Genomic DNA, 25,790 nt, shown 5'->3' with positions numbered 1-25,790 from the left:
AGAGATACTTACTTAAAGCAGCTTTTTGTATATAGGCAAAGGGTTATTAGGCTATAATATTGTCTTAGCTGCTACCCTATTCCTTAGGCTATTATTCGAGTGTCATAATTAACTGAGTCTCATGGTGAGCCAATCAGGAGTCGAATTGTTGGAATTTTTGAGAAATAAACCTTTTTAAATGTGTTTTTGAATAGTGTATATTGGACCTGTAGCCTGAAGAAAAATCTAGTCCAGTTTGTACTCCGCCAGCACAATTGCAAATGTCTGCTCTCAGCCAAAGGAAAGAGAGGATGTCTCCAATTAGGAGTTACTGTTAATAGGTCAGAGGCGAAGTTTCTTGCTAAGGAAAAAGCAATGGTTCTTGTTGCTATTCAAACTAACTGAATTTGAGTGCTTTGGTTAGGGAACCATTCCCTAAACTAAGCTTCAGAGACTTATGCCCAAGAAGAAACCCATTGTTAGAACTGCTATCATTGTCTCACGGAGGTCCCAAGGTAGAGCAACAGGAGAGAAACAATCAGTTTATATTGGGACAAAAAAAATATTTTTAAGTGCAAATTTTCTTTTAGTCACAGTTCCAACTAGTGACATTTACATCCAATGCTTGCATTCTTATTCCAGACAATTTTAGTTGTGCGGTCAACCATCACTCTCTTTGCTCTCTGATGTTGAACTCGCTGCATTAGTAATAAACTTTCTGTAATATAAAAATAGAGTACTCAGTCAGTGCTTGGATGAGGCACATAAAAGAGTAAGGCCTTGTCTACGCAACAGGGAAAAGTCGATCTAAGCTACGCAATTTGAGTTACGTGAATAGCGTAACTCAAGTCGACAAAGCTTAGATCTACTTACTGTGGGGTCCACACTACGCGATGTCAATGGGAGACACTCTCCCATTGACTCCTTACTCTTCTCAATCCGGTGGAGTACAGGAATCGACGGGAGAGTGATCTGAGGTCGATTTAGCGGGTCTAGTGAAGACCTGCTAAATCGACCGTCTATCACCACACATCGATTCCCCAGTAAGTGTAGACAAGCCCTGAGTAAGAAAACTGAACAGTGAAAAAGTTAAAAGGATTTAATATGCAATGTAAGGAAAAGATACAAGAATTATTAACAGACTTGGACAGACTCAGGTGATCTAGAAAATAACTTGAGGTGGTGATGATGAAGCAGAAATTGAGGAAGGGAACCTAGATAAACAAGATTATTTAGAAGAAGCTAACCAAGTAAGATCTCTTGATTCTCAGGCAGGATGATGAGCAGTTCATCATATTGCTGCAGTCCATAAGTATTTGAAGTTTATTAAAAATGTCAGAATCCTCTAAAATAAATCCTTTAAAATAAAATTCCTCTAAAGGAAATTTCACACAAAGCTGTCTTACAGGTACAGCAAGGGGAAGGTGGGGGGAATATGGAACAAAACACTACTTGCCACCCTTCTGCCTGGCAAAGTGTGGCAAGGTGGGGAGTGGAGGAGAAAGCAGAAGTAAAATTTCAAATAAATTAGAGTGCTAAGCATATGCATAGAATGCCTTGTTAGAAAGTTATGGTGGTGAAAATATTAGTGTTATGGAATCATTCACGTACCACACAGGAAAGGTGTAAAAAAAAAAAAAAAAACAACCAAAAAGCCCCAGTCATGATGGTAATTAAGTCCTTGTTAACATATAACTAATACATGATTTAGCTTAATTTCCAGTGCAAGTCACAGTGATACTCTAAGTAAAGTAATGACCAAGAAAATTCACGTGTGGTCAGGTCAATAGGAGGAAGTTACCTCAGACTATTGAATATAAAGCCAAAAAATTATAGTGGTCCTAGTGTGACAAAGTTCCTCCTCTGCCTTGGTGGTTCCTGTGCTTTTTGGAGGACTTGCTCACCTCAGAGGTTCACGGCAGCCCTCGGTTTGTCCTCTTCTGCTAGAGGCTCAAACCTGCCGTTCACTCAGCTAACCTCATCACTGGCCAGCATGGGGGAAACGGAGAACAATCTCTGCAGTCTCTGTTGTCCCACCTAGAGGGTCGGGAACAGGCCAGATCCCTTTCCAAATTAGACCTTCCCTTCTGGTGTTGCTCACAGACCAGGTCAAGTCCTCCTGTGTCCGATCAGGAGTTGGGGGAATGTGGGGAACCTGGGCCCGCCCTCTACACCAGGTTCCAGCCCGGGGCCCTGTGGATAGCAGCTGTCTACAATATCTCCTGTATCAGCGGCATGACAGCTACAGCTCCCTGGGCTACTTCCCTGTGGCCTCCCCCCAGCACCTTCTTTATCCTCACTGCAGGATCTTCCTCCTGAAGCCTGATCATGCTTGTACTCCTCAGTCCTCCAGCAGCATGTCTTCTCACTCCCTGCTCCTTGCGTACCCTCCATTAACTGATGGGAGGTCCTTTTTAAACCAGGTGTCCTGATTAGTCTGCCTGCCATAATTGATTCTCATATGTTCTTAATTAGCTTCAGGTGTCTTACTTAGCTTGCTTGTCTTAATTGGTTCTAGCAGGTTCCTGGTTGCTCTAGTGCAGCCCCTGCTCTGGTTACTCAGGGAACAGAAAACTATTCATCCAGTGGCCAGTATATTTGCCTTCTACCAGACTCCTGTACCCCACTGGTCTGGTTCTGTCACACTAGATACAAGAAAACAGAAGTGGCTTTTCCATCAAATTCAGTTAGATGGCCAAGGTTGGCAAAAACACAGATTAGAATCATAGAATATCAGGGTTGGAAGGGACCTCAGGAGGTCATCTAGTCCAACCCCCTGCTCAAAGCAGGACCAATCCCCAATTTTTGCCCCAGATCCCTAAATGGCCCCCTTAAGGATTGAACTCACAACCCTGGGTTTAGCAGGCCAATGCTCAAACCACTAGAGCTATCCCTCCCCCATTAGATACCATTCCCAAGTTTCCTGATGTTGACTGTAATCCTAACCATGTGTTTTAACTAAATTTAAAAGCTATAGTCTCTTATAATTGGATACCAAGGTTCAAAGAGCAACTGTAGGATTCTTTGAAACAATTATTTTTTAAATTACATTTGGCTATTGTTGGATCATAGGAACTTCCATGCTGTGAAACTAAGGGTATCCAATAAACAGAAATAATAAAAATCAAATGTAATAAATTCAAATTTTAGGTTGTGAAACATCAAAATACATAATTCTAAACATACTGGGAAACTTGAGCTCTACACTTATAACTTTTCTTTTATTATCCCACAAGACTGTGAAACATAAAAGTGGAATAAAAGTTCTTTCCTCTTGACCCCTACTACTTAGGTAAAAATTCAAAAGGTCAAAGAACAAAAGTGGAAAATGTTTGATATTTTAAAACCACAATGACATACAAGTATCAGAGGGGTAGCCGTGTTAGTCTGGATCTGTAAAAGCAGCAAAGAGTCCTGTGGCACCTTCTAGACTAACAGACGTATTGGAGCATGAGCTTTTGTGAGTGAATACCCACTTCGTCAGATGCATGTAGTAGAAATTTCCAGAGGCAGGTATAAATATGCAAGCAAGAATCAGGCTAGGGATAACGAGGTTAGTTCAATCAGGGAGGATGAGGCCCTCTTCTAGCAGTTGAGGTGTGAACACCGAGGGAGGAGAAACTGCTTCTATAGTTGGCTAGCCATTCACAGTCTTTGTTTAATCCTGAGCTGATGGTGTCAAATTTGCAAATGAACTGAAGCTCAGCAGCTTCTCTTTGAAGTCTGGTCCTGAAATTTTTTTGCTGCAGGATGGCTACCTTTAAATCTGCTGTTGGGTGTCCAGGGAGATTGAAGTTTTCTCCTACAGATTTTTATATATTGTCATTCCTAATATCTGATGTGTGTACATTTATCCTTTTATGTAGGGACTGTCCAGTTTGGCCGATGTACATAGCAGAGGGGCGTTGCTGGCACATGATGGCGTATATTACATTGGTGGACGGGCAGGTGAATGAACCGGTGATGGTGTGGCTGATCTGGTTAGGTTCTGTGATGGTGTCGCAGGTGTAGATATGTGGGCAGAGTTGGCATCGAGGATTGTTGCATGGATTGGTTCCTGAGTTAGAGTTACTATGGTGTGGTATGTCATTGCTGGTGAGAATATACTTCAGGTTGGCGGGTTGTCTGTGGGCGAGGACTGGCCTGCCTCCCAAGGCCTGTGAAAGTGAGGGATCGTTGTCCAGGATGGGTTATAGAAGACTGATGATGCGTTGGAGAGGTTTTAGCTGAGGACTGTATGTGATGGCCAGTGGAGTTCTGTTGGTTTCAGAATGACATACAAAGTTCACCTGGTGGAACTGATGATCAAATGAAAATTAACACGCATTAAGATGATGTAATCCTTGCTTTTATAATGTTTTAAATTATTTTAGCTTTATTTTAAAATTATAAGTTTATAAACAGTTTTATTATTAAAATTATTGTTAATTTATGAATAATGTAAAGACAACTGATTGATCCTAAAGTTCTCTAGCGTAGGTCTCCCCTCCAGACTACGGTGTTACAATGCCCCCCCTCCCCCTTACTCGATAGAGGGGAGGGATACGTAAGGAACATAGGCTGTATCTGGACTTAGGCCTGTGAGTGACTTTGTTTGACCAAATGTATAACAAAGGTTAGCATTGCTAAGAGATGCTTAAAGCAGTTTTTTGTACATAGGCAAAGGGTTATTAGGATAAAGGCTGTATAGTTGTCCTAGCCACTACCCCACTTCTTAAACTATTTTCCCAGTGTCAGAATTAACTCTCTGTCATGAGAATGTGTGGAAATGAGTGAATGCATATCCTTGAATAAGTCGTTAATTATATTTAAACAATCAAGACATTTGAATCTGGGGCCTAAAGTGGAAGCTTGCCTAACAGTTTCTTATCACATGATAACTTCTTGTGTGCTGATTTCAGGAGACCTCTGTTTGCATTTAGTAATGATTTGGGTTACAATCTATACATCCTAGTCTGGAAACCTTCCATGTAACTCCAAGACAAAGGTGTCAAGTCATTAGTCCCTGATGATCTATACCAGCCTGGAACTGCTAATTAAGCAAGAGTATCTATTAGGGCAGAGTAGAGGAATCCTTGATCCCTACAAAAGATGCTTACCATTTGGAGAAAAAAGGGGGGGAACTTTCTCTCATACCAACAAGATATCTGAGCTGTATCCTGCTCTATTCCGTGGACTGGCCACCCAGGGAAGGAGAAGTGAAGAGCACTGGAACAACTAAGCCAAGTCTGAAGTATAACCAAGAGAGGTAAAGATCACAGCCCCACTGCATGCAAAAGCACAGATCACATCTTGTCAACAAAGATACCAGTAAATGTCAACTAGGACCAACCACGTGAGTTAGAGACTATAAAGAGAAGAAAGTGTGAAGATCCTTCTGTAGAACAATTAGAGGGCCCTCAAATCATTCCAGTGCCCACTAGCGTGTGCGTGTGTGTATGTATACATATGTGTTTGTGTTTTAAGCGTTGATACAGTGAGGGATCCCTGGGTTAAACCAGTGTCATTCTAAAGCTGCTGTTAGTCTGGAGTTTTAGAAAATGTTTGGTGTTTGTGCCAGACTTTCAGCGAACTATAGACAATGTTTATATAGGGAGGGAAATATATTAGACAAACCAAGATTAATATAATCCTTGTGAACAGCAAAGTTTAATGGGAGACAGGTAGCCAAAAGGGAGGCTACCAGGAAATTATTTTGAATTGTATGTCTTTAGAATCAAGACAAAATAACACCTGTTACTTTCAGCAGACTTTGAGTTATTTAAGCAAGTTAAAGTAAAGGGATTCTCCCATCAACCTTTCTGTAAAATCTTGAGGATTGTTTTTCTTAACTTAGTATTATTTCATTACTAATTGGCAAGCCAGATAAGTCAGACCATTGACTTATAGATTGTATTCCAACTGTAATATCAGTTTGACCATTGTATTGTATTCCTTGTAAATTGTCAGGAGAACCAACTTCACCTAGCTAGTGGCATATTTCGCTTAAAGTAATATTTGTTCTATAACTTTCTGCTTAATCTTTTAATAAATGTATAAAAGACACTCTGAACTGATTTATTTTCTAAATCTTCAACATTAAACAACTATGAAGGAGAAAAATGTAAAATCTTTAAGTCATGTCTGAGCTCATTCTGTATGTCAGTAACATAAACTACAGCCCTGTTATTTCTATATAGTTCATCCATGAATCACTTAAAATGATTTTCTGGGTGATCTATGATTCAGGGATAATATGGTTTAGAGTACTCGGTTTAATTAAGGATGCAGAAAGTTTATATTGTTGAGTAAGAATTCTTTTGTGTGTTTTTTCCTGTATATTATGTATAAATGTTTTTCTTCTGTGCAGTTTATGCTCTCTGTAAATGGTTGTCTACAGTTGCATTCGTGTTAATAACACTGTGCTTTTTGTGTATATCTAGCTTAGGTTTGGGGAGAGAGGGGTATGTTAGAATTAAGAATGAAATTGACTCTTAAATTTCCAAAGCCTGTGTCCGCAGTTAATAGTTTAAGGAACAGTAAAATATATAGGAAGGGAAATAGCCTAACATGGTTCTCAGTCTCAATCCTTCCCATACCATCAGATGTCGCCTAGGCTAGGGTACAAGTAAGGGTCTGCTGTCCTTGTGTATCCTGGTCAGCTGTTTGCATCTCCTTTATGTTGTGAAGTCCCTGAAGCTTTTTCCTCATTGAGTATTTTTCGATGAAGAGATTCTAACATTATCTGCTTCAACACATGCCACTTTAACTATGTAAAAGATTTGGAAAACATCCTTTATACCTGAGTGTCCTAAATAAAAGAAATACTTATTCATTATGTTGTACTTTTTTCTTTATAGTCACCTTAGATTTTTTTTTAAATACATTTCTCCCCTGCCTCTCAATACCCCATCTTACATTTTTACCCGTTCTCTCTCTCATCTCTCAGTATCCCTGAGTTCCTTTTGAAACTGTCTGCTCAGCACCATTTGGTTCCCTCCACTCTCTCCCTCTTCTGGTAGTCTTCCCATTTGCTACTCTAGGTCCTGCTTTTTTTTTTTTACCTGAGCTCTGTCTTTGCTTCCTTGTTTAAAGCGTTCCTCATCAGTCCTGTTGTCCTGGTACTCTGAAAACTGGCTTCCCACCTGTTCATAAAAAGTCTGTTCAATCCATGCTACCACCTCTCCAACAAAAGGAAAATGAATGTTCTGTAAATCTGAATCTTTTCTCTCTTCATCTACCAGTTTACTTGCATGATCCTGTTGCTTACTGAGTATCAGAGGGGTAGCCGTGTTAGTCTGTATCCACAAAAACAACGAGGAGTCTGGTGGCACCTTAAAGACTAACAGATTTATTTGGGCATAAGCTTTCGTGGGTAAAAAAAAACCCACTTCATGCATCTGAAGAGTGGGGTTTTTACCCACGAAAGCTTACTGCTTCATTCATTTTTTGGTTTTGACAGAATCTCTAAGAAGGCACAGCTACGTGTCATCTGCTTCAATTCTGAACTAGGGACTATTAGCCACCCTAAACATAAATCTTAAGGTTTTTTCCCTTTGATGTGCAGCCCATGGGTCTTTTCTCCCTCTCCTGTGAAATCAAGTGACTCCATTTATGTCTCTGATCATAAAGTAATTCATGTTAAATTGAAGATCAGTAAGTATAAAGCAATGGACTCATTCCACAGGTCCTGCTAATCTCTTTCTAAATCTGTAATACTATTAATGAGATGTTTGTCCATCATATTCAGAGTGTCATAGCTTGAAACCATGGAGAGTCATAAAGTAATTATCACTCATTTCTCTTTTTTACAGTTTCCAAATAAAACAGTTGCACATGTTGCCTGCAATATGCTTAACATGCTGATTCATTATGTATATAGGCTTCAAACATACCAAGCTGATTCACCTTTAAAAATTATTCAAGTAAGTACTTACAAAATGTTTTAAACAGTTTGCAGTTTTCTAGGGATTTTAGGAAATCATATAATTGAAATTGAAGTAGCAAACTGAAGATTGTGATGTGAATGTTTTTATAGATGTTAAGTATAAAGCATGCTTTTAGTCAAATTAAGTTTGCTGCCTGCATGGATGTACTAGGTAGGTGGAGGAAGGCCTCTGTTACCTCCTTGCACACCTGCATGAGGCACATATAACTTAGCCCCTAATGTTCATTAGGTAGTGTCTTTTTGAAGTTCAATAAAAATAGTTTTACAAGCAACAATCCAACTGAATGCTACAGTTTGACATAATTTTAGAAGAATTTAGCCATAGGTATGGTATTGTATCACATTTGCCTGATGAGATATTTAAGTTTAAAAGAACTGTAACTTTTAAAGAAAACTACTTATTGTCCACAGATCCTGATAGCAACTATTACTCAGCTTTTACCCAATACAGAAGCTTCCTCTTATGAACAGGACAAAAGGGTAATTAGACATTAATCATGCTTTTTTTATATGCTACTGTTAATATAACTATGGAATTGCCAGTCATGGCTCCATGATTACGGTTAACTTTTGCCTTAAGGATTCAGACTCTTTGTATGTAAAATATAGTATATTCTCTGCAAAAATACAGCATTTATTCTTTGAGAATAAAATGAGTTTTCTCAGAATTTACAAGTAAAGCTATTAGAGTTAAAATTAATCTTAAAATTTTTCCATTAATAAACTTAGCACCCTGTGTCAGGCCTTTTCTTCTTGTCCCTAAAGATCCTAATACTGGAGTATTGCAGACTTTTCAAACTTTCTATATAGTTAATGTATTGAAATCTTGTGCATAGACTACGTTTGAAGACCGCTTTAGGATTAATTATCATTTTGTATTGTTACCAAGAACAATTTAAAGTGCATTCTTTAGGAGTAACACATAATTCTTCATTAATTCTCTGAAGATGGCAATCTCCTGTTGTTCTGAGTGGGCCTGAGGCCCTTAACAAAGATGGCCTCTGCTTTCATTCAGCTGCTCATCAGTGCTCCTTTCTGCCTCTTCATAACATAGTGGATTACCATCCCCTAAGGGCAGTTTGGCTCCACTTCTATTGGGAGCAATGAAAGGCAATGGCCATTTTTGAAAGGGGCATCTCAACTCAGGGCAGTATGTGGCTGATTGTGCCTTGTCCTTGGTCACCTGGCCCTGGTGGAAAGCAGAGCAGTAGGGGACTTGCTTTAACTTCTGCCACTGTCGTGAGCTCCATCAGTCCTCACAGCCTTGGAAGATCATAGAGTTCCTCTGCTCCACCACAGCTATTCCTTCCTCTTCCCACACCTCAGACCCAAAACACACATAAGATGCCATCTCCTTCTCCTTATGCTAATAATAGAACCCTTATGCTGGGGCTGGGTAGCAACTGGTGTAAGGCACAACAGAGCTCCACCTCCACCAAGTTTACACTGGCAGGTGGTTCCTCTATTTAAGGAGATTTCTTCTCAAGCTATGTTCTGTCATCTAAATCTGGGACCATAAATACTAAAATCACTTAATCGTCATGTGTTTATTGCATGATGTCACTGTGGGGCAAAGTTAAGATTATTGCTGTGAAATGGGTATTATGCTTATATGTCTTACAATAAAATATAGTTTCAGAAATCGCGTTAGGGGTTTTTTGTTGTCACATTGATAAAGACTCTTTAAAACATATTTAAAGTATTTTGAAGAATTTTGTTGCTGTTTGTTTGAACTCAGTTTTATTTATTTCACGATGGCCACTTCCTTTGGTTTTTAACTACAAATAAGTTTAATTGTGGTTTGAGAGAGCTGTTTGACATGAATTTACCATTATTATTGAACTAGTAGTCTGATCCGTGTTTGAAACCTTGGAGTGTTTGTTGTGTAATGGACAATGTAAAAATAGCCACTAGAGGAAGATTGGTGTATTATAGAGTAAAATAGTTGTTGACATGGGAAAGCATTTGGATATCCTTCAATGAATATATGGTGCTGTATAGTTATAGTAGCAGATTATGAAGAAATAATAACAATATTTATGAAGTAGTAAAGGCAATTCAGATAGTTTATTCTTGCATGATCTTTTATTCTTTACCATGAGGCTCAAATGCAAACATTCCACCAGCCCCACTTACATGTTGTTGATCTGTCATTTTAAACAAATTTGTTTTTCAATGAACTTTGCAAAATCATGGAAATTTATCAGCACAGGCACATCTATTCACCCACCTATCACGATGATGTTAATGAAAAGCTATTCATATTGATAGTCCTTGGACAGAATATAAGTTGGGGTCTCAGCAGCTAGAGCTTTCACCTACAATATGGAGTTTAGGCATACAGTAGCTTTTAAGTAACTTTAATGTGGTGGTATTGCCTAAGGTTGATTACCTGTATGGTTAAATTAGGAAGAGAGTCTAAAGCAGGAAAACAAAATACAATCGAAAATGTAAAGTAGCAGGCTGCTATTTTAAGTGAATTATAACTAAAAATACTGTTGTTACAGTTGGTGGTTTCTTTACTTCTCTGTTTATTGGACTGGATAATGGCCTTGCCTTTAAAGACCTTACTGCAACCTCTTCACACCACAGGAGCTGAAAATAAGACCGAACAATCTGTTCTTAATAGTGTATATAAGGTACTTGTGCTTTACATTGCTTTGTTTTGTTTTTAATGAAAACTTTTAAAGCTGGAGGTGATGTCAGTTATGGGGAATGAAGACAGAACCCTTCTGTTCATTTGACTCAAATTCTGTGACTGTACTATAGGCGTCTTCTGCCTGTAAACTTATGCATTTTACCCAGAACTACTTAATCTTGGGATGTATCCTAAATAGTTAGTTTTGCCTCATTTTGTGATGTTTGATCTAAAGAAGTTTAATCATTCATATAGTGCTGTAGATAATGTTGGTCCAGGAGAAAGTCAGTGCCAAACAAATAATAGAATACTACTCAAAGGGTTTACATTTCAGGGGCAGTGGCAGGACCGGCTCTAGGCACCAGCAGAGCAAGCAGGGGCGGCATTCCGGCCATCCCTTTTTTTTTTTTTTTTTTTTTCTTTTTTTCAGAAAAATCCACCAATGTTTGGGAAAAAAAAAAAAAAAAAAACATGAAGATCAAAAAAATCTCCAGTAGTGTGATAGGAGCATGACGTGAAAAATATCGTATCACATCGTAACACGGTCACTCATAATGTGTATGTGTGTAAATGTGTAATCGTTAATGGTTATTGATTGATTAAATCAGGAATCACAATTACTTGTGTGTACTGTGCCACCCTATCGGCGCCATTCGCACCAATCTCTGTGTCACGTCAGTGCCAGTGGTTATAGGGCTAAAATGCTGGGACAAAAACGAAAATGACTTTCCAGTGCTGTCTACTGGCAACAGAGAGAGAAACGGCAAAAAGAATTGGAAAAACTATCTCGTACTTCAAATAAGTATTTTTAAAAAGTCGACAATCAAGGAGAAAGCTCTAAGCAATGCATTGAAAGTGATTATTCATCAACTGATGAAGACCAGTCGAACCAAAGATTATCTTTATCAACTGATAAAGATGAACAACAATGCGATCAAAGATTATCTTCGCTAACTGAGAAAGACGAACAATCACAATCCATCCAGAGATTTACTGCTTCAGCTGAAGAGTTCAGAAACGAAGAACTGTTATCCAAATCTAAAACTGAAGAACAATTATTGGATGGTGGAGCTGACCTTGGACTGGATCCAAGTACATGGCCGACAATAATTACTGATGCAATGCGAGTGATTATTGTGAGAAAAGGTCCTTCAAAACTAGAGTCTACATTTGAATATCCATTTAAGGAGTCGAATCGTCGATTTGTGCCATCCAGTATGAAGAAAAAAATGAAAAATGAGGAACAAATTAATCGATCGTGGTTAGTGTATTCACAGACCAAAGATGTAGTTTTTTGGTTTTGGATGTAGCTATAGCTTCCATTGAAGAAAGATTTTATCAGTTGCATGGTCACTGTGAAACTTTTGAATTTGTATACGATATTGGAAATATTAAAAATCAGTTTTCCAAAGAAGATCTCATGAAGCACTGCCAAGACCTACATTTAGCACTCAGTACTGATAACGCTGTTGACATTGATGGAGTAGAATTGTATGATGAATTAATAGCTTTATCTGAGCTAATAAGTCCTAAAACTTCTCCTCTAAAAGTATTAGAATTTATAGCAAGAAATTATTTTTTCACTCCAAACCCTGCTATAGCGTTCTGCATTCTTTTAACATTACTAGTATCAGTGGCTTCTGGTGAGCGCAGTTTCTCAAAACTGAAATTACCAAAAAATTATTTGAGGTCCACTATGTCTCAAAATCATTTGTCAGGACTCTCATTAATTTCAGTTGAAAGTACCATTGCAAAAAATTTAGATTTCACTGAATTATTAAAGGTCTATGCAAGTATAAAAACCAGAAAAATTCAGTTCATATAAATTCTTTTAATTTATGAGAAACTGGGCACACCGGAAGACACTAACGTTTTTCATAATAGTGTATAGTTGAACCCAAATTGTTTGTAATTATAATGTTAAAATTAAATGAGTACACTAGTAGGAAATTTGTTTTTATTTCACTAACTACAAATTCTCTGTTTTCATTTTTTTTTTTTTTTTTTTTTTTAATTCTAAACAGTCAAAAAAAACCCAAACTTAAACATTGGAAAGTGAAAACATGTTTAAAAGCCAAAAAAAAGGGGGGGGCCCCACAAATTTTTTTGCTTGAGGCAGCAAAATACCTAGAGCCGGCCCTGGGCCGTGGTGAAGGTCAACCCTACAAACAAGACAATGTATGTAGATTGGAATGTAACCCTTACAGATTGAATTATTTTAACCTTTGTTTAATTTGTGTGGTGTAAATATATGGTCAGTGCCATTAAGTACAAAACAAAGACAGACTTTAGCCCCCCCCCCCCCCCCAAAATCTTACATTTGAAATGTAGATACATAGAGAATAGGAAATCTAGAGGTAGAGGTTGCTTACTGGTTTATGATAAGTTATATATTTACTGTATTTTTATTACATATCCCTTTTACACATGCTGCTGTTTTTACTAACCCTCCTTAAATATAGCACTTGCAGACAGGAGTTCAGATCCATGAACATACAATGTCTAAAACTAGCCCACATTTTTTTTTTACCCTGTTGAGTAGGTTTCATTGTTTGGTGGTAGGTTTTCTGTTTTTAACAAATTAATCAGAAAATGAAATAAAGTTAGTAATTGGTCTTGAAATCCTGATCTTGTTCTAGGTTCTGCATGGATGTGTCTATGGAGCTCAGTGTTTCAGCAACCCAAAATATTTTCCTTTAAGCCTTTCTGATTTGGCATCTGTGGATTATGATCCTTTTATGCATTTAGAAAGCCTGAAAGAACCAGAACCACTACATTCCCCTGATTCTGAGCGATCTTCTAAGCTCCAGCCAGTCACAGAAGGTATGTCAAATTGTCTGGATGACCTCTTATTTAAAAGAGAATAGACAGTCTCTTGGTTTCCAATACTGAAGTGTGTCTACATAATGAATTTTAAATTATATTTAATGTCATTTTAGACAATATGTAGTGTTCATCAATATAGAATGAAACAGTGCAATTTTGAACAATTACAACTCAGTTAACTAAAATAAATAGATCCTTTACAACATAGAAATCAATCTTATACGGATCCTTCTGTTCATGTGTATTAAAAGTGTAAAATACTGCAATGTGATGTGTAAGTGTTTTACTTCTCATTTTGTTTTAGGTAAATGAGTGCACTTAAGTCTTAATTTTGCTCTTTTTTTATAATTTTGTTTTTTATGATCTTCCTAGTATAATTTTATAATATCACTAAACTGACATGACAGAATTTGAAAGACTGTTGAAAGTTTTTTCCATATTTAAAAACGGATTATTGAAACCTATCATAATTCATTGCGCCTATTTTACACATTTGTAAAAAAAAAAGTTAATTTCTAGAATACAGTTTTATGTCATCTATTTCAAACTTTATCAGAGTCCGAAATTAAGAACACTTTCTTCTGAAATAAAGACAGCAGACACGAGAAACTAAGATTTAAAGTAGTGACACATTTCTTGCAAAATGTATCTATCAAATGGCCTCAATGGAAAGAAAATTGAAAAAGATGAGTTTAATATTGATACCAAATACTCTCTGTAATGCTATTCTTCCTCCATATTAAGTTGTTCCCTGTAGGCTTCCTTAAAGATATTAAGAGCCAGATAAATGCAGAACCTTTTTGTAGCAGCTGTGTGCTAACAGCAGGTGATTTTGAGGTCTGTAGTGACTACGTGCTGTTTTTTTATGTGGGGAAAATGGCTAATCATTGTGCCCTTGTCTAAGACACGCTTCATCATCCTCAAGTACTTTTTTGGCCAAAGAATTCTAAACATAGAGCTGCCCCCTAATAAGCTCAGTATTGGATTGAACAAGTCTGATTTGAGAACTATTGGCAGGAGGAGCTGTAATTATTAAATTTACTGAAGAATGAAGAAAGGTACTGTATTTGGCTTTTTGTCAAATGGCAGTGGTCTTATTAGCAAAAAGTAATCATCTGCAGGGTCAGAATGAAAGCAGCTTTGAAGGATTCATTCTGTCCTAATTACAGTTTCACCTATACGTATTATGTAAAGCTAATATTTAAAGCATTTGCCAGAATTAACTTCCACTGCATGTTCTATTACAGTGTAGTGAATTGCAGCAGCTTTTTATGCCTTGCATCTTTTGTATACTATAATAATCTGTAATTATGGGTTTGCAGCAAACGCTATGTGGCTTGTTTAATCTGACAATCTGAAAAGACAACCCTGAATAGATTTTTTTTAAATGAATGCCAGTTGCACAAAGCCTTAGCATCGATTTTCTTCATTTTGCATTTCCTCACATGATTGGTTCTCTTCTGATTTCTTGTTAAATTTCTAAATAAAGGTAATTCCCCGTGTTCCTTATGTCTCCTTAGATGAGATATGGTAACCTTATATGTTTTCTTTAAAGTTTCAAGGCTTTGTAAATCTGAGTAGGCTAGATTACCAAATGTAATTGACAAACCATAACATAGATTTAATTGCCCCCTGGCACTCCTTGCCTGTGCCATCACCCAGGGAACAGTACCAAGCACTGTTTTACCCATCCCACAGCATATTCTCTTGTTTGCATTGTGGTGGATGTGATAGAAGCAAAGTTTTTGGATTAGAGTAGTCAGAAGCCAGATCAAATAGGGGGCCAAGTAGTGCATCTCAGCTGCAAAGGAGCATGCTGGTTGGCTGTATTTGGAGCAGAAGCACACTATTTGAATTACAATGAAGCCAAACCACACAACACTCCTCTCACTAGACATAGGCTTAGCAGTGTACGGGTGCTTTCATACAAATCCGTTGGGGACATAGGTAGAATGGGCAGGCGTATTAGTGGGGAAAATGTACAAGGAGAAGGAGAAAGTGTGCCAAACTCTACTTAGGACGAAAGCTCATTCATGAGTCTGTTGTATCAGATAAGCAGTTGTCATGTGTTTAGCATTTTAAAGGCAGGATAGTCCTTGCAGGTTTGACCGCTGTGATTGGGAGACTGGACATATTACTTCTCCCATTGTTCAGGGACAAGTCCACCATTAAGGGACTTGTGGAGGCTTACCCACAGAGCAACCCTCTACATGTTGGTATGCACTAGAGTCAGCATCTGCTCAGAGCCTGATACAGGCATCCCAATGAGGGAGTAGGCAAAGTCTTGTTGAATTCCCTAGGAAGCAGGCAAGAGTAGGGATTAGGGAGGTATATAGAATTTGTTAATCTGTGTCCATGTCCTCCCTTCCATGTGTCTGTGGCAAAGTGGTAGTATAGCTGACCTTTACAAGAAACAGTTCTGAAATTAAATGAAAATCTATATTGGAGTTTTGTTTAAATACCACTGGAATTACAAGATACAAATCTATAAAAAAAAAAAATAGTAGGAAGGCTTTTCCTATATTAACAAAGCTTGCAAAGTTAAATCAATCTGTATTATTTTTCCAGGGTCAAGAGTTTGTAGCATTCTAAATTTTAAAAGTGGGGGGGGAAAATCTGTTAGTTTACCTAGTCCTGATCTTTCAACTTTTGTTGCAGGATTTTTTCCTGTAACAAGTGTGTGAAAGCAATATGTATTTAGGCTAAGACAAAAAAACCCCATACTAAATATTACATAGCTATTGCAGTGTCGCTTGCTGGCAAAAATCAGACAATTGTATAAAACCTTTAAAGGGGGGGACTTCTTCCACAGCTGCAGGCAAAATCATTTTCTCTTACAAAATTGCATCCACAGACCCCACTTTTGGGATCTGTGTACTGTGTCTCTTGGACCTCAGACCTTCTTACAGGCTGGTGCTTTGGACATGAGGCTGAGAGCCACTGCACACACAGAACTGTACTCCAGGGTCAAAATTATTAAAAGATGCTCAGCTGTTACACTGTTCTGGAATATTTTTCTATTTTCTTCTTATTATTCCTCTCAACAAATATTCAACCTACTGTAGATATCTTTCCTTGTAGATTTTAGGTTCTAAAATTAACTAAAGGTTTCCTCAACTTTTTGTTCAGTTCTTACTTTTATTTAAAATTAATAAAATAATAGAACTTATTTTTCCCTTAAAGTCTTGCCACCATCTGCTATTATAGTTGAAGGTGACACATGTATCTTTTCTGGGGGTGGGAGGAGAGAAAGCACTTAATTCACTTCTGACAGGCTGCAGTTAGACCAGAACGACTTGTGCTTAGCATGCCTAGGGAAAGGATATTTCTTTAGACTGTGTATAGCTAGCTTATGTCTTTATCTGCCCCGGAGGTTCAAAGGGAGTAGGAGAGACACTCAGTCATTATTTTCCCACTCAGCTGCACCACTGCAATAGCGATAAGCCCACAAGGCCACCTGCTGATCCAAGATTATCAAAACATCATAAAGAGGACACGGAATCCTCCATTCCATGCATTGTCTTAGATTCTGCAGCCTCTGTTAGATCATTGGTGAAAGACCATCAAGCTTCCCATAAAAGAAGGAATCTCAGAGTCTGGAAAAAATAGCTAGGGTAATCTCCTGGCAAACTACCAAGTGATCATGAGCAAGTATGATTATAATCACTAACTAAGATGCTGCCTGCTATTGAGCCATAAATACATAGAACAAAAAGGTGTACCCTGGGCAAGATGTGTCCCTTAATGTGGAATTTTAGGTTGACACTGTGATCAGCCAGTAGTAGTTGTGGTAATGCTATGGAGGTTTTCATGGTTACATACTTTGGTCCATTCATGAAAGAGAGGGTAAAATACTGGATTTGTGCTTAAAGGGTCCTAATTTATTTAACAGTAGACTGATGCTAAACAAGGAGACTGAAGGAAACAATATCATGGCATCCAACCACTTTACTGTTCTTGGGGTCATTCACAATATTCAGGAGAGCATCAACAGTCATCCTTTCAGCCTCAGTAGAAGACAGGTTTCTTTAATAACATAATAATACTTATATTTAAGATAGTAAATTTCATCCAGTGATCTCAAAACAATTTAGTCTCTGCTACTTCTTCTAAGAAGCGATCCTAGAGAGAACCAATCAGAACTGCTGTGTGGGTCTCCTTTATAAAGACTGTTGGGTTCAATAGATTTAGTTTTCCCCAGCATATCACTTTATCATGTATCACTTTATACATCCGGTTCCTTGGTACAATAGAGAAGGGCTATAGCCTGACGTTATTTTTCTATTATTTAATATGTATATTTAAGTTTTTCTATGGTACTTGTCTCAGCATCTCACCAATATTAATGAATTTATCCCTACAGAAACCTTGTGAGGTTGGGAAATAGTCCCATTTTACAGATAAGGCACAGGGAGAGTTATGGCACAGTCCAGCTCCCTTTTGAAATGAAGGACATGATTCAAACAGGAAGTCTGAGAGAGAGCTAGGAATAGCAGTCCCAGTCCAGTGCTTTACCCACTACACCACCTTTTCTCTTCACAAGACCATTGTGCTGCATCCTCCTCATATTGCTTTAAGGGGCCTTTTCTTGTGAGTTTGAGATAGGCAATTGCCTCCCTTCTGGAAACGGGAGCAGTAGAACACATACAGTTCCTTCATATTAGCAAGAGTTGTTTACTTTTAGTATTTTCTCATTCTAAAGAAGTCTGGAGTCCTTTCTGCACCAGTAAACTGCCTGAAAAGGTTCAACAAGTTTCTCATGAGGATCAGATTTTGGGTGGTGACTATAGAAATGAAAGCTGTGTCCCATCTACAATGCAGTTAATCCCTCCTGTACTACTTCCCTTTTCTGGGCACCATGAAATTGACTTACCAGATCTGATATTCCTGCTTCTCGATTTGGCACCTCCTCTGTTCCTGCGAATCATGTCCAGTCTTTTCTCCCAGAAAGAATGGTGAGTTTTTTAAATTTGGATTTTGTCTTCACTGTTTTTGTCAAATTCTCCCACCGTTGCTGTAGTACTGGTGCAATTCCACTGGTATTAACAATAGTGAGAGCGGCAGTGTAAACCACAAAGGCAGATCTGGGGGCTTCTCAGTTGGAAACAAAAGAGGAGAAAGACTTGGGGGTATTAATAGATCACAGTCTGACTAATAGCCACCAATCTTATGTGGCCGTGAAAAATTCCAGTCACGCATGTTCAAGAAAGTGAATTCAAACTGGAACATGTACAGAGAAGGGCTACTAGGATGATATTGGGAATGAAGAAAGCTTATCTTACAAGAGGAGTCTAAAAGAACTTGGCTTGGTTAGCCTAGCAAAACAAAAGCTGAAAGGGGATATGACTGCTCTATTTAAGCTAAAGGAAAATGTTGGCACAAGAACAAATGGGTATAAACTGTACGTGAATAAATTTAGGATGGAAATTAGAAGTAGATGTCTAACCATCAGAAGAGTTTTAAGATGAAGCTTCAGAAGTTTATGATGGAATTATATGATGAAGTTGTGTGTGATAGCAAAGGACTGGACTTGATATTTTAGGAGGTCCTTTCTGGTCACATGTCCAATGTTCATATGTAGATCAATGAAGTGGGCAGAATAAAGGAAAGAAAAACAGAGTAGAATGGTCTAAGTCAAGGGAAAGAGAAACTGAATGTAAGGGAGAGAAGGAACAGGAATGTATTCCTTAAGGCGGTTTCTCATCTCTGTTTATATAATTTGGTGTTTATGTTCTAAAAGGATTAATAACTTATCAGAGTAGATCGGTTATTACACACTTACAGTAAAGATGGTTTGAAGGGAGCTAACTACACATTGTAGGTGGGCCAGAGCAATATATGCTAAGCAAATTTTTGTCAGATATGTGCTAAACAGCCATTTGAAGTGTTCTGCATACTTTTTTTGTAATATGTAACTGTTTTTGTTTTGGACATTTTCTTTTGGTAGAGCAATTCTTAAAATACACTTTGACTAAATTTACAGTGAACCCTCAACCCCTCCTTCCCTCTTCAGGGAAGTCTTTCTTTTCTAGAAAGAGTGGTAACTCTAAGAAAGAAATTCGAAGTTTGGGGAGGAAGTTAATGGGTTTCCAATAAGTGGCATTCTTGAGAGGCAGGGTGCTCAAAAAAATAGGACACTGCTCTGGAAGTCAGTAGACCTGAATTCTATTCTTGGTTCTGCCACTGAACTGCTGCATGACCTTGGGCAAGTCACTTCACCTCTCTGTGGTACCCCGCCACACTTTGTCTGTCTTGTCTGTTTAAACTGTAAGCTCTTCATGGCACAAGTTACTCTCTGCGCAGCATGTGCGTGCATAAGTGTGTATAATGTCTTGTACAATGCAGTCTTGATCTCATTTGGGGCCTTTAGGCAATACCATATAGAAATTACTAATAATCAATTCACAGAGCAGCAATCACTTGCTCATCTCATTATTAAGCTTTCATTTCTTTTGAAAGTTTTCAGTAGATCTGTTTTTACTCTATGGTGACATGTATACAGACAAGGATGGATTGACCCTTCAGAGATGCATCAACTAAAGCACTTAAAGGTGACTCAAATTTGAAATGCCAACAAATTGGAAGCCTAAAGTTGCTGTGCTCCTGGGAACCCAAAAGTAGTAGTAGTATATTATTTGTTTGTACAATACCAACAGTGTGCTAGTCACTTAGAGTAAATATCTGCAGCAAAGGTGATCCAATAGCAGAGCTCCCTTTACTGGTTATACTTCTGGGGGAATTCTGTGCCACTGCGCATGTGCATAATTAATGAGCTGTGCATATTTTTAATAATTTGCACAGAAAAAAGCTTCTGCTGGAATGTTGCTGCAGTTCTGTCTTTTGCCCACCAGAGGGCACTCTGGCACTAGAACACAGCAGCTGCTCCCAGCCAGCTAGGGAAGAGAAAGAGCCTGTCTTCTTCACAGTGCCTGTTGGACCAGGTCAGGAGACGGGGAGCTATGGGGAGACAGACAGCGTGGAGCTGCTGGGGGGGTCAGACAGGGGTTCATGGGGGAGGACAGACTGTGGCAGGCGCTGAATGGGAGTGGAGGTGCAGGACCACATGGGCAGAGGGGGGGAAGGAGGTGCAGATCTACAGGGGGAAGGGAGATGGCTGAGTGGGGGTGAATGGACACATGTGGCCAGGGGTTGCAAGGACACAAGGGGGTGCAGGGGCAGATGTGCCTGACTAAAGGGGAGAGGCTAGGTGTCAGCCAAGGTCTGCATGGGGGAAGCTACCTAACAGTTCCTCCCCGCACCCCCAAAAAACCTCTTCCATACTTTTCCCACCAATACCCAGTAACCTTTCAAGTTCACATCCAGGCTCCTACCCAGCAATTACTTCCCTCTCCTTCAGCTCCTCTGTTATCCCTGACTCCCCCAAGCCTTTGCACTCCTTCTGAGAGGTGCAGGAAATATGGTTCCGTATTGTAGTTTAAATGAATTATTACTCAGGGTTCTGTATTAATATGCCTAGTAAGGAATCTATTTGTCAAAAAACATTTTCTGAATCTTTTTTGTTGTCTGTATTGTTATAGACATACTGGCTGACAGGTATTTTGAAATAAATGACCAAAAATAATTGAAACTGGTGTGATTATATTGTGTTATTTTTCCATATAAAATATGCAGAATTTTGCAGAATGTGAAAATATTGTGTGCAGATTTTTTAATTTTTTGGTGCAGAATTCCCCCAGAAGTATGGGTAGTACAATCTTTGATAAATTTCACTTTCAGAGCCCATTCATTTTCACTAGAAGACTTGTACAAACTTGCTTGCAAGTCCTTGCTACTTTTCAGCAGAGGGCACTATAGCTTAATTTGCTTGCATGCTTTCCATATCTGGGCATGGAATTCAACTTAACTGATTGTTTTTAAAGAGTCTCTGTTTTCAACCATGAGAGAGACTAGAGAAGCCAGAATATTTTTTCTTGTTCTCTTGTCTACATTGTGAAATCCACGTAATATGTAATGATACTATATTTTCAGCTATTTTGAAATCATTTTGTAAACATGAAATAGGAGCTTGAATTTTGCCTATTTTTTGGCATGTAGTAGAATTTGTTAAATGATTTAAATAGTTAACATCTGGGTGATGCTGTACAGCTATTCCAAACTCAGACTTTGCTTTTGTGAAGATTTGTGTAAATTAACATTCTCAGATGATTTTTAGATACTTTAAACATTGTCGTATTTATGCTTTCTGTTGCACTCAGAAGACAAAGATATATGTATCAGTAATTACTGTCAACAGTTAGAGCAAAATGCACTCAACACTTTGCTAAATGCAGGCATTAAATCATTTTCACAGAAATTCATTATAGGTTATACATTTTACCCTTATTTTGCCAAAGCGCTCAAGAAACCTTGTGCCTTAAACTGTTTTATATCTATTAAGCAATATTTATTGCTTAGTATAAAAATTACTGTAACTTGTATAGTATAAAAGGAAATGGTTTGGTTTACTCCAGTTTATACCATAAACAGGACATTGGATATATTCTCTTAAATTTTGCATGGAAAGAGGAAGAGGCTAGAAATGAAATAGGCAGTCCAATAGACTTTTACTAAAAATCCAAAGAAACCCACACTTTCTAGTAATATTTTACAATCATGTATAGACTACCTAATTCTGAGAAATGGAGCCTTGTTTCTTTTCTTTGTCTAAGAGGAGGATCTGCAGGGAGCCCAGGTATGACTTGCTCAGGACTACTCAGCCTCAGCCTCTCTGGTGCAAGCTGTGGCTTAACAAAGCTTTGCTCTGGCACACTCCCTCCACTCCCTGTGCTCTGCTCCCAATATACCCACTCCTTCCATTTACACTGTGGAGGGGGCAGGGAGAGAGGAAAGGGGTTAGTAGTACCATTGGAGAGCTCCCCTCTGCAGGAAGAATTCTCCACCAGTTATCTTCAACGGGTTTAAGGCCACTTTGCACTGTATGAGTATGGACTTAATGGACCAGAGAATCCAGCCCAGAGTGTGGTTTAAAAAATAATTCTTAGGCATGCTTGGTTTGTTATAAAAATTATGAAACCTTTGTTACAAATTAATATAATTTCCATAAGAGTGGAAAATCTTTGGCAAAGAAGTAAGAATTTTCTCGAGTACCTTTAGCAAGATGAAACTTAGACAGAATTGACAGGATTAACTAACCTCTTTTCCCTGCTGATTTTCCCAGAAATTTTTCAGACTGAAATTTTTTATATGTACATATTTTTTTCAGTTTCAGTGTGAGATTTTTATTTTCTGTTTTGCTACTGCTAGAGTTTCCTGTATATAAATAGCCTGAGCTTTGATCAATGTTTTCCAGTGATCCACTGTCATTCTTAATTTAACCTGCAGCTGTATACTCCCTTGGGCAATTAGGGTGATTAGATTTTTTTTGCACACACTTATATCTGTGTTTTTCCTCATCAAAGTACTACTGTGCCAAAATACAAAAATCTGTTGCAATTTTGGATGTTGGACTGCTTATCATGCAATAGCTTCTACTTCAGCAGCAGCTTAAGATCTGTTTTCAATAGTTTAAGAATCACTATTGTATATCTAAGTGGACCTATGCTCTTCATAAAAGCTGTGGTGAGAAAATGGGCTACGCTCTACAATTATAGAATGTTTATTCTTTCTATAACTGTGTGGTTATTTCACTTTTTTCTTCACACTTAGAACTAAAGTTCCTGGAAATCCATATTTTCCCTGGTAGTTTTAGGTGTGTCCTAGTCTCATAAAGCTCATTCTTTGTTGAAAAATCTAGGCAATAAAAATCCAAAATAAATATTTAAATCTCCATGTTGCTTCCCCAAAATTTAATTTTAAGTACAGTGTTCTTTGTCTTACAGTGAAAACTCACATGCAACAAGGCTTAATCTCCGTTGCTGCTCGTACTGTGATAACACATCTGGTGAACCACTTAGGCCACTATCCAATGAGTGGAGGCCCTGCTATGCTAACCAGCCAAGTTTGTGAGAACAATGACAATCCTTACAGTGAAAGTCCTGAGCTTTCTCCTGAACTTTTTGAGAGCCCAAACCTCCAGTTCTTTGTATTAAACAACACTACTTTAGTCTCTTGTATACAAATCCAAGCAGAAGAGAATATGCCTGGAGGAGGATTGTCTGCTGGACTTGCATCTGCTAATTCGAATGTCAGAATTATAGTGCGTGATCTGTCTGGTAAATACTCATGGGATTCTGCCATTTTGTATGGGCCATCGTCTTTATGTGGATTATCAGAACATACTTTTTTGGCACTTTCTGTATTTCAGCAAGAGAAACCAGAAGATGTCCCATCATCTGATCATGTAGAGGCTGTATCTGTAAGGGATGGAATTGCACTTGAAGTAAAAAGGAAATTTAGAGAAACTGTGCCAACTTGGGATACAATTAGGGATGAAGAAGATGCTCTTGATGAGCTGTTACATTATTTAGGTGTCACTAGTCCTGAATGCTTACAGAGAGCAGGAGTCTCACTGAACATACCTGCTCCTCAACCTATCTGCATCTCAGAGAAACAGGAAAATGACGTCATCAATGCAATTCTTAAACAACACACAGAAGAGAGAGAATTTGTTGAAAAACACTTCAGTGACTTAAACATGAAGGCTGTGGAACAGGATGAGCCAACTCCACAAAAGCCCCAATCAGCATTTTACTATTGCAGATTACTTCTCAGTATATTGGGAATGAATTCGTGGGATAAAAGGTAAAAAAACACAACAAAAAACAAAAAAACTGTTTAACACAAATTACTATTTGTTTAAAAGTACAGTGTTTGGTAACAATTATGTAACTCTCCTTCATCATTTTACTAATCCTCCTAACTTTAGGCAGTAGAACTGGTTAGGCCAAGAATGCCTTTGGCCAACTGACAGCAGAATTTTTGAGATGGGGGAGTGGGCATCTACTAACGGGGAAGAAACTTTTTTTTTATTACTTTCAACCTACTGTGTGGAGAAACTGGGGAGAGGAGGGAACAGCTTGATGATCTTATTGCTCCCTAAAATCCATGGAGACGGGATTGAAGACAGGTCCTTTCCAGCTCAGTGCAGGGATGCTATTGGTGGGAGAATGCTCTCTCTCCCTACTCTGCTCTCCTCAGCAGCTCCATTAAGAAGCCTTAGATTGGTGGAGAAAGACACTCTTACTGCCTCCTCTCTGCTCTCCTTCTATGCGTCTGTAGGAATATGGGGAAGACGAGGCACCTTTCCCTACCAGACCCAAGCTCTGGAATAGCAGCAAGTTTGTTGTTGCTGGGTTACTGGTAAACACCCCCTTGCCCTGCCTGAGGAAAGGGGATGCACGTGTCCTCTCCCTAGAAAAGTGCACAAATGTAAATCTGAAAAGTAGAGAGATTTTTTTCCACTCATTTCTCTCAGTTTGGATAATCTTGAATGTTGCAAATAACAATAGAGGGTGAAAAAAAATTCTGTGAGAAAGAAAGGTACTTTTTGTGTTGACTGTACCTTTTTTTTTTTTTAAATATAGAATTAGTATTTCAGAATGTAAGGGCCTTTCTAAAATCATATCTCTGAGTGAAATCCTGAACTCATAATTAGAAGATCAGGGTTAAGCATCAAAATACTTACCTGCTGTGAAGGGAAAATGGATATTCTATAGACCTAGAATAAGTCTGGATCAATAAAATAATATTGCAGTCATATGAGTGAAACATTTTGATCACAAAGAACTTTGGTAGCAAATGTGTTGCAACCATTCTTAATACTTAAGTGGGCCTTTAGTTTGCCAAAGCAGCCTGTTTTCCAATGGGTACTGCTCTTAACTTCACTTGGGTGTATTTTATGGGTAGTATCAAGAAGGTTTAAAAATTGAATAGTGCTTATTTTGCTGAAACATAACTGTTTCTTAAAAGACAAAAAGCATTACAGATGACTAGGTGGGCTGATATACTCTGCTTTGCTCTGCAATTCAGGAATGTAGAATTCAGTTTTTATAGTGATAGACTCAATCTGTTTTTACAAAGAGAAGGTTAAGGGTTGACTTGGATATAGTCTATAAGTGTCTACACTGTAAACAAATATTTTGTTATGGACTCTTCAATCCAGTAGAGAAAAATATAACACGATCCGATGGCTGGAAGTTAAAGCTACACAAATTCGGACTGGAAATAAGGTGTAAATTTTTAACAGTGAAACTAGTTAACCATTGGAACAATTTTCCAAGGGTCATGGTGAAGTCTCTATCACTAACCATTTTTAAATAAAGTTTGGTTGGTTTTCTGCAAGATATGCTCTAGGAATTATTTTGGGTAAATTCTATGGCCTGTAAAAAGAAAAGGAGTACTTGTGGCACCTTAGAGACTAACAAATTTATTCGGATGAAGTGAGCTGTAGCTCACGAAAGTTTATGCTCAAATAAATTTTAGTCTCTAAGGTGCCACAAGTACTCCTTTTCTTTTTGCGGA

General features: G+C 38.2%; 1 protein-coding gene across 8 annotated transcripts in view; it reads left to right on the top strand.

Moving 5' to 3' along the window:
• The window catches only part of RALGAPA1 (Ral GTPase activating protein catalytic subunit alpha 1), a 237,625-nt gene that overhangs the window by 139,005 nt on the left and 72,830 nt on the right, over positions 1-25,790 (top strand). For all 8 annotated transcript variants that reach the window (XM_074955873.1, XM_074955869.1, XM_074955871.1 and 5 more), the window contains 5 exons: positions 7,773-7,883; positions 8,318-8,386; positions 10,414-10,545; positions 13,184-13,367; positions 23,210-24,071. In XM_074955873.1, the coding sequence (XP_074811974.1) occupies positions 7,773-7,883; positions 8,318-8,386; positions 10,414-10,545; positions 13,184-13,367; positions 23,210-24,071 (1,358 nt within the window). The remainder of the gene's footprint in view (positions 1-7,772; positions 7,884-8,317; positions 8,387-10,413; positions 10,546-13,183; positions 13,368-23,209; positions 24,072-25,790) is intronic.

The sequence above is a fragment of the Natator depressus genome, chromosome 6, assembly GCF_965152275.1.
Source record: "Natator depressus isolate rNatDep1 chromosome 6, rNatDep2.hap1, whole genome shotgun sequence".
NCBI classification, from domain to species: Eukaryota; Metazoa; Chordata; order Testudines; family Cheloniidae; genus Natator; species Natator depressus.
The sequence above is the reverse complement of the archived record's forward strand: the minus strand, read 5'-3'. Positions and strand labels throughout refer to the sequence as shown.